General features: G+C 45.4%; 1 protein-coding gene across 2 annotated transcripts; it reads left to right on the plus strand.

Moving 5' to 3' along the window:
• The first annotated feature begins 275 nt into the window (after positions 1-275).
• TMEM200C (transmembrane protein 200C) lies at positions 276-5524 on the plus strand. 2 transcript variants are annotated; one of them, XM_034762656.1, is made up of 3 exons: positions 276-712; positions 2741-2845; positions 3544-5524. In XM_034762656.1, the coding sequence occupies exon 3, from the start codon at positions 3587-3589 to the stop codon at positions 5213-5215; it is 1629 nt and encodes a 542-aa protein (XP_034618547.1). In that variant the 5' UTR covers positions 276-712; positions 2741-2845; positions 3544-3586; the 3' UTR covers positions 5216-5524. The 2 variants fall into 2 exon arrangements, with proteins under 2 accessions (XP_034618547.1, XP_034618548.1); XM_034762657.1 differs by lacking the exon at positions 2741-2845.
• Positions 5525-9369: the final 3845 nt, after the last annotated feature.

The raw sequence follows: 9369 nt of genomic DNA on the forward strand, positions 1-9369 counted from the left end.
GCTGGGACCCTCCACGGGGCTGGCTGCAGACAATGCCATGGCACCATCCGCTTGCTTCTGGGGGCCAGGGGAAGGGATCGGGGCTGGCAAGCTCACCTTGTTACTTGCAGGTGGGCATGGTGGAACAGGCGGCAGCCACGGGAGGCCGGGGGAGGGAGGAGAGAGGAGGAGGGAAGAATGGATGGGGGGGGGACGGTTCCTAAAGAGGCGAGTTAGGAGGGTAATGATTGCCATCCTGCAGCAATTTCCCTGTGTCATGGCTCCTGTTTCCTAGCAACAGCACCGAGTCCGGCCAGCACAGCAGCAGCTGCCGCCTGAGCACCATTCAAGAGCAGCAGAAGCAGAAAGCAGCAACTCCGCCAGGCTGGCAAATCAACTAGCAACAACAACCACCACAGACAGGAGGAGGAGGAGGCTGCATCTGGCAGGGGGAAACAATAAAACAAGCAGGGAAGGATGAAGGATGGAGAAGGCACAACACTTCTAGGAAACTCCTTGGAATGGCTCTGTCCGGGGGCTCCGCGGGGGTTGACAAGCTCCGGTCGATCCCTCCCGCTTTCTCTGCTGGGATTATGAGCAAGGGCGAGATTACGGATCTGGAGGGGTTGTGTCTGCGCTGAGATGTCCACTTGGGCTGGAAAGTTTCTCCATGGTTTCTTTATGGTGCCTGAGCTCCTCGCTGCCAGCTTTGATTCCCCCCCAGTCTTCCTGGGTAAGTGAGGTTAGACTTGCTGCCATTTTGAGCAATAATTTCGCCCACGATCCCGAAAGGTTTTTTCACCCTAGTCTGGTCTGGGAGAGGGGGGTGTAGAGTGGGGCGGAGGGAGTCGATTTTCACGTGTGTTTTCTCTGCCTTGGAGAAATTCAGGGGCAGCAGTTCAGCATTGAATGGCCCCATTACTTTCCTGGAGGCGACAAAATTAGTCCATCGCGTTGATGTGGTTATAAAACGGGGGCCGGGGTGGGAAATTTACAACGGGCTGTTGGCTGGTTGCCAAATCAATTCACGTCTCTGGTCCCGGCTTAGGTGCCCAGCCGGTTTAGAGGCCCTTGCTGGATATTGCACACGCTCTGAGCCTTCGCTAGTAGAAACAACCAAAAGTTCAAAGACCTGGCAGACCACCTGGCGAGCGGTACTCAATCAATAGCTACAGACCTACCTCATTAACAGGCAGCTTCATTGTTAGACATTCTGCCAGCCAGCCATGAATATACTGGAAACTGCACCGAAACTACACCCCATGTAAACTGGCAACTTTGCTAACTCCGTTATGTATAAAGAAATACTGCCAAGCATGCCAGCCACAACATTTTAGTCCCTAGTAAACGTTGCAAAATCTATTGCAGCATGCTAGAAAGTGTCCGAAGTGATGTCGAGCAAATGATCCATCGCTGCAAATTAACATCCTTCCAAATAATTCATTTCCCCCCGAACTGAGAGTATTCTTCCATTTTCTACACATACAAATAGCTGAAGCAACACAAAATCCTGTATTGGTCAATAACAGATAGGCGAGTATCTTAGTCTGTTATTAGTGTCCAGGAAACAAAGTGTTAATCCACCCCCCACCGTGTACGTTTTAAAACCTGTGACTGAGTGAGATTAACAATTCTATTCGGTCTTTGCAGAGCATCCTTAAAATAGTCATTGAGATCCGGGTTAAAACATGACATATCCTCTGGGGATTATTTAAATAGTGCTCACTATGACATAAGTATCAGTTTGTTAATGATTACAGACCACATCCAGTTTATATGGAATGTGATTGTATACCGTGTCTTTCGTCTGTTTGACTTTCGCTGTTTTCTAATAATACAATAATTAATAATAGTTGGTGGTTTAAAAAAAACCCACCCTCCCACGCATCCACCCTTGTTTCTGCGTATTGAAAACGAAGTGTCAAGGCAATATTGATTGCAAACGTTGTTCAGGTCTGATTGCCATCTGTTTTTCCATCTTAACTGAGACAGCATCTTGTCTAGTGGTGTAGTGGGGAGTATCAGATCACAAACTAAGCCACCACTTAAAAAGAAATCGTGCTCGGATAATTACACTTGTGTACCAAACCATTCTAAAAAAAGCAAATACATGCTCTGACAATAGGAAAGAGGAGGCAAGACTCCATTCATTGTTAAATTACTCTCAGATATATTGTAGATTCTCTCAAAACAGTGCCCACAGCGATAACACCATTATTTTATGGGAAAATACATTCCGAACAAATGGAACGTAAAACTGTCGAATCTGGGGCTATTTTGGGAATAGGATAGAAACGAAATTTAGAAAAAGCTGGGTGGGGGAAGGGATCACGTTAGATGCTGTTAACCAGCTTTCAAGGCAAGGAATGTAACTTTATGAAGCATGTTGTATTGATTGCTGTCATATTTCCTTCCTGGACATTATTTTAGACTCTTCCCAAAATGAGAGAAAAGCCCTCCTTCAGCATATCAAAGCTTCCCTGAACGGTTTGCAATATCGTGTGAATTGTTCATACTTAGTTGTCTCCCAGCTATTTGAATACTCAGATGATGAATCCTGACGATATCGTAAATAAAGTAACGAATGTTATTTCATATGCCAGTTTCCCGACGCATTATCTTTTTTCATGGTGATTCACTCTTTAATAAGATTTGACATACTATCTTTATATACCAGCTACATTTTAACATGGAGGGGGAGGGGCAATCATTGCTGTTACATAACCAGTTACTTTGAACATCATACATGTTTCCAAATCAGGCAGCTGTCCAGATGATGTACCCATACCGTAAGCAGAAGAGGATGGGTTTCTAGAGCACTGCAGCTAAAATACGAAGGAAATGATCTGGAAGACGCTTCCAAAAGGTACTATTATCTGGGTATTCAAATGCTTCCCTTCTGTATTTCCAGTAATTAATTTCCCTTTCACTGACACAAAAAGTACATAATCGGTTAAACTCCCTCAGCTATGTTTAAGCAGTGTAATAAAATCAATGACATCCATAAAACAATTCTTATTGCCCGTCTGGTTTTATTTCCAAAATATCCAGATCACTAAAAGGCACTGGCTTCTGCGTGATGCTTCGGCTAACACCAACCCCCTACACTGTGCTGTGTAACCCTGTGACCCTATTAGAGGAACAGGGTCCAGGAAAGATCTCAGCAGCTTCTTTAATGACAGGAGCAGGCTGCCCTGCAGCCTCATTCTCTACCCAGCACGGATGATCTTCTGTTTGTTTGCACTGGTGACACGACTCTTTCCTTAACTCATTTGGAGTCTGTAGAAATCAATTAGCTGTTTGCAAAGAGTGAACTGAGCAACGTCATGGGAGGGATACATGGCTGCTTCTCTTCCCAGGTTACCTAACGGTGCTATCTTGGCTGTCTGGACGCGTAAGAGGGCCCAGCTTGTTAGTGACTGAGACGCTGCTTCTCAGGACTTTAGCTAAAAATGGATTTCCCTGACTGTGTTAAAGCACGGGCATGTTGTGAGGTATCTGTCGAGGAGCTGCTCCTCCAGCTCTGTCCCCGGCTCTCACCCTCTTCTCTCCCTTTTGCTGCAGGAGCTGGAGCCGCTCTAGGGAGCAGTGCCCTGGGTAGCCAGCCATGATCGCCACTGGAGGCCTCCTGAGGATCTCGGCCAGGAAACAGGACCCCCTGCGACCCCAAAGCCAGCCCCCCAAACGCAAACGCAAAGCCAGAAAGAAGCGCAAGAACGACGTGGTGGTGGTGAAGGGCAAGCTGAAGCTGTGCTCCGTCTCGGGGCTCATCGCCCTCTGCGGCATCCTGGTGCTGCTGGTGGGCATCGCCTTGGCCGTGGTGGGCTATTGGCCCAAACCCAGCCCCGTCTACCGGGAGGGCAGCTTCGGGGGGAGCAAACACCTGCCCGCGCAGGGCGGCGCCACCAAAAACCGCTCCAGCCGGGGCCAGCCGGGGGCGCAAGGGGGATCCCACCCGGACACCCCTAGAGCCAACTCCTCCTCCTCCAGCAGCAGCAGCCGGGGGTCCCCCCGCGCCGCGCCGGCCCCTTCCTCGGTGGGTTTCCTCTTCCAGCTCTTCTCGGGCTACCTGCACTCGGACAAGCTCAAGGTGCTGGGCCCCCTCATCATGGGCATCGGCATCTTCCTCTTCATCTGCGCCAACGCGGTGCTGCACGAGAACCGCGACCGCAAGACCAAGATCATCAACCTGCGGGACCTCTACTCCACCGTCATCGACGCGCACAGCCTGCGGGCCAAGGAGGGCGGGGGCCCGGCCGCCGCCCCGCTCAATGGCTTCGTCAGTTACGTGCAGCAGGCCCGGGGGCTGGGCGGCGGCGGCAGCGGGGGGGAAGCCTTGGGCGCCGCGGCCAGGCTGGCCCAGAGCTCCTGGCCCCCGGCCCTGGGCGCCCCCGCGCCCCGCTGTTCCTCCTTCTCCGCCTCCCCGCCCAGCCTGGCCGAGGCCGTCTACAGCATCTACCGGGAGCGAGCCGCCCTGGCCGGCCGCCCGCTGGGCGCCGCCACCCCTCCCTGCAGCCCCGCGCCCGGCTGGGGCCGGCGCAGCACCGCCAGCTCCCTGGTGGGCTCCTCGCTCAGCGCCTTCACCCTGCTGCCCCTGGGCCAGGCCGAGGGCACGGGCGGGGAGAGCTGCGGCTGGCGGCGGCCGCCGGGCGAGCCCGGGGCCAGGGGGAGCCCGCGGGGCGAGTTCGAGCTGAGCCTGAGCGAGCTCGGCAGCGGCAGCCCCCTAGGGCCAGGGCAGGGGCGCAGGCACAAGCGGGTACTGAGGCGCCAGAGCACAAGCTGCCTGCCCGACGCCAGGCGGCCCCTCTCCCTTGGCTCCCCTCAGACTCGGGCTAGCAGCAAGGAGCTGGACTCCACCAGCCTTTTAGCCAAGGCTGCTTCTTCCACCTACTCCAGATCTCTGGATCTGGGCGGCTCGCCTCCCTTCACTCCGCCTGGGGTCAGGAGAGGCTCCCAGTCTGACCCATCCAGCAGCAATAAGGGCTACACGCACCTGGAGGAGGCAGGCACCTCCTTGGAGTCTATTGCCAACACCCCCGCCAGTAAAACCCAGGACTGTGAGGAGGACCCAAAAGGGGAGATCGGCCCCCTAGAGGGAGCCAGTAAAGAACAAACAGTGCAGCAACCTCAGCAAATTCAGAGACAATATACAAATAAAGAGAAGCTCTTCATGATTTCCAGGTCGCACGCCACGGCAGGGCTGGAGGATGGGGAGCTGGAAAGCACGGGCGTTTGAACAAACAGAAAGCATCAGGACAACTTGCAAGCCCTCTGCCTCCTTGTGGACGGAACCCGGTCAATATCCAAAGAGCTGCAGTATGTTATCCTTGAATTGCATTCAATAAATTCCCGTAGATGATACCAGGAAACAAAAAATCTTTCTGTCCGATTGTGATTGTATGTTCCATGCAAACCAAATTGTATTACACATCAATAGTCCAGCAAGTTCTTCGAAGCAAAAGAATACAATTTTGGACAACATAACTGTGCACTTTATAGTTTTTATTTCTAAGTGCCCCCTCTCCCCCTTCCTTGGGTACTCTGATGCTGGTTTGTCACTAACTGCTTCGAAACCACCACCTCCTGTTCTGGCTCCAGAGCAAGGTGGTTTTCCTTCAGCAAAGCTGAGCCTGCCCCCTTTGTTTTGGTTAAATCACTCTAAAAGTTTGCAGGGCCTTATGGATGAAGTATCTTCACAAAGAACACCCTTTCAGGCATTTGTTTAAATTCTGGAAAGATGACAAGAGAGGAAAGAGTGGAGCTGGACAGAGCTCTGATAATCTAATTGGAACTGTTACAGTCTTAAATTAGAAACCTAATAAGACATGATACTTTTATTAAGTATTATCACACATGTACCAATAGCATTAATAAATTTTTTTAAATAAAAATGTTTAATCATATTAAAACAGTTCTCGCCCCTACAGCGCTTACAGATCAAAGACTACTTTTGTATCAAACTACTAAGTATTAGAGACAAGGTAGAAAGGATGAAGGTTTGTTTATGTTGCTTTTGACATGGTAATAGTAATTTAGTAATATTTTCAAAACAAAGATATTTGGGGTTCAATCGCTGAGCACACTGCACTTTAGTACAAGCATCAGATTCTGCCTTTATTTCTAACCCTTGTTTAACTGGAATTTTAGATGGTAAGGAATCAGAGATTTCAAGATTCTAAAGAGAAAAATTGATTAAGGTTTTACCTTCCATTAAAATTAGATTTTTCATGACTAATACATTAATCTTAGAAACAGTGGCCCATACTTCATAGATCTTTGACTTTCCCAAGAACAGTCACTCTAAGATTAAGTTTTTCTACAATTAAGGTTCCAATCTTGCAAACACTTATGCACATGCTTACCTTTAAGGATGTGAATAGTCCTATTATATTCTGAGGGTGAAATTCTGTCCCCACTGAATTATATGGGAGTTTTGCCATTGACTTCAATGGAGGCAGGATTTTACCTTGAGTGAGTTAAATAGCATGTTTCCTGCTGGTTGGACTATATATATAATATATGAATCAAACAGCTATTTGGTAACTGGGAATTATTTAACTTTAATAATTATAATAAGACTGGCATTTGCTTAATTTACTAGAAAAATCTCTTTCAACTCCTAATTTCAGATACCAACAAAATTTTCTATTTCAAATATATATTTAATATGCATATGATGTTTCATTATGTTAACTACAGAGTTATTGAAGTTAAACAATATGATATGTAAGTAGTGCATTGGTTTTCTCTCTCAATTAAGGTTTCCATAATAGATTAGTATTTAGTACATATCTAATAATTAAATATAGGTACAATATAATAAATATACTGATCAGTATTTTTAATTGTGAAGAGTGAACAGCAACAATAATTATTAAATATAAAAATGAATAATTTTAAAAATATCAGATAAGAGACTGCCATCTTGAGGCTCTACAATTTTCCAATGAGGAAATGAAGTTCCCTTTGGCAACAGAAAGGCACAAGCGTCACAGCCTCATGTACTGTCAATGGCAACCAAGTAAAGTAACCATATAAACTTTGTTTAAGCATTGTTCTTGTTAAACTGCTATCTAATGTTGTTTAGCCAGCCAGTGTGGAAGTGACCAAAATATGTTTTAAAATTGTGTGTGTAGGCTGGAACACTAATTTGATTTACAAAAAGATAAACAAACATGACTAGGCCCTGCATAAAGTAGGCAGCTTAACGGTGTTAGAAGGCAATTTAATCAGAATTGATTTCAGCATGATTACTTCTGGCTCAACATTAGGCCTAACAGTTAGAAGGAAACTGCTGTTCTGTGCTTTTCCCATGATTTCCAGCAGACATCTATTGAAATATCAGGAAAGGGTCATCAGGCACTGAGACAAGGATGCTAGTTATACACAGTTATGGAGATTTGCCTTGATCCAGTCTGGGAAGGTGCCTGTTCAAATCCACATGGGTGCAGAGCAGGAGTCTACCCACCAAATCTCATTGCAGGGTTGGCACCATAGTGGAAAAATGACAGATTTTTTTTTAAATAAACCTAAAAAAATCATATAATATATATACTGTTTCTATTCTCATTCAGTAAAAGTTTATCCAGCCATCTAAGCTATAACAATCACTTTTATTTAAAGATAACACAAGATGCGACCCAAACCTTTTATTTGATTAGAAGGAAATTACTTTTAAATTGCTGGGCTAGAGTTTGGGGGATTTTTTCTTCTTGTAGGACAGTGAGACAGTATTTTATTTCATTGAGATTATTATTAAATTTGTTATTTGTATTTCAGAATCTGTTACATGCGTCAAAATACAATCAGGAAGCCTTTTCAAATAGCACAACTCAATTTCAATGATCACCCTTTTCAATAAGTACTGTTTTAGACTTCTCCTAGGTTGCTGAACATATTGAATAACAGAATGTTTGTATACAGAACTGAGCTTGACCAATGAAATTCCACTTCAGTGGCTAGTAGAGCTGAGTGAATAATTTGTAGCAATTAATTTAATAAACAGATGAAGCCTTTTTTCCAATTTGCAAATTGTCCATGAATCCCTATGATTTTTGCAAATTTATTTGCTAATTACAGTTTTTCATGGAACAATTTATGTAAAGACTTTGCGTTCTGTAGAGTTTGTTCAAAACTCAAGCTGAGTGAGTTACTTTTATATGGAAATGTAGGTCAAAGGTTAGTGTTTCTGTTTTCTGGTTGGATAAGCTTAACTCCTAGCAGCAGCAGATTTCTTGTGTGAACATTCATACTGTTAATATTAAAGTATCCCTAATGCTGTCAAATTGAGATTGGTTGATAGAGAAGGATAACCTAATCCATTTTAATGGCATCAGACCTGGTGACATAACTCTTTGACTACCACCTCTTTTGGACATTCATCTCTCCCTGTTCCTGCCCTATCTGGCATGCTGCTTTTCCTCTTGCCTCCTGGACCTGCCCCTACCCCTAGCACTTCTGTCTGTCAATCAACCTTCACTTGCCCACTCTTTTCCCCCTCAGTTTCTCTCCTATCTCCTCCCTTTCCCATTCCTATCCTCTCCCCTCCCCTCCTGGACATTGAGGTCCTCCTTCCAACCTCTTCCCCATAACCTGCCCCCAACTGGTTGCTCCACATGCCTTAATGGAGGCTTAGGATCTGTACCCATAACACTCTCTGTATCTCTTGCAAATACACTTTGAATATAACAAACATAAATTATCAGGTGTATGCACTAAGCTAACATATTAAAAGCAAAAGACCTGCAGATACCAACCATTCCACCAAGGTCCTAAGAAAAATTCCTTGAGAAAAAGCTGGGTTTCTGTCTGAATTCCTCAGGGCAGTTGTATGACTGGCCATAAAGTTGCCACTATCTTTTTGTAACACAGATACTTGTTTTAAACTTGTCTATTAGACAGAGGGGGGAAATGTTCGGGTTTTGAAATGTAAGCAAAGCTACATAGTGCTTGCAGGCCTACCTCTTTTCATGTGAAGTTCAGACAGCCTTAATACAAGTCATTTGGGGAAGAAGTTGTGTGCAGGAGGATAGATGACTTTAGGGAGAATTTCCACGTTAATACAAAGGGACATCTTAAATACTTTAACAATTTTGAAGTCCTCCATATAGCTCAGTATTTCAGAATACCTCTAATATAAACTAGCTTAAAATAAATCTAGTTGAGTGATTATATATATCATGACAATACATTTTGATCAACTTTCTTCTAGTTTTCCATCAGATCCATATGTTGTTTGATGTTTGGGTAAAATTGTTAATACATCATCTGTTCTGTTGCGAGAGATATAATGCATGCTTTGTTAAGCTATTCTGCTGAAATATTTTGGTTAGGTAATGTTTGTGTGGGTTTTTTTTTTTAACAATCCTGTCCACAAACGGTAACCCCGAA

The sequence above is a fragment of the Trachemys scripta genome, chromosome 2, assembly GCF_013100865.1.
Source record: "Trachemys scripta elegans isolate TJP31775 chromosome 2, CAS_Tse_1.0, whole genome shotgun sequence".
Taxonomy (NCBI): domain Eukaryota; kingdom Metazoa; phylum Chordata; order Testudines; family Emydidae; genus Trachemys; species Trachemys scripta.

What these genes read in the sequence shown, in the direction of transcription:
- TMEM200C (XM_034762656.1), top strand. Translation starts at nt 3,587, where the DNA reads ATGATCGCCACTGGAGGCCTCCTGAGGATCTCGGCCAGGAAACAGGAC.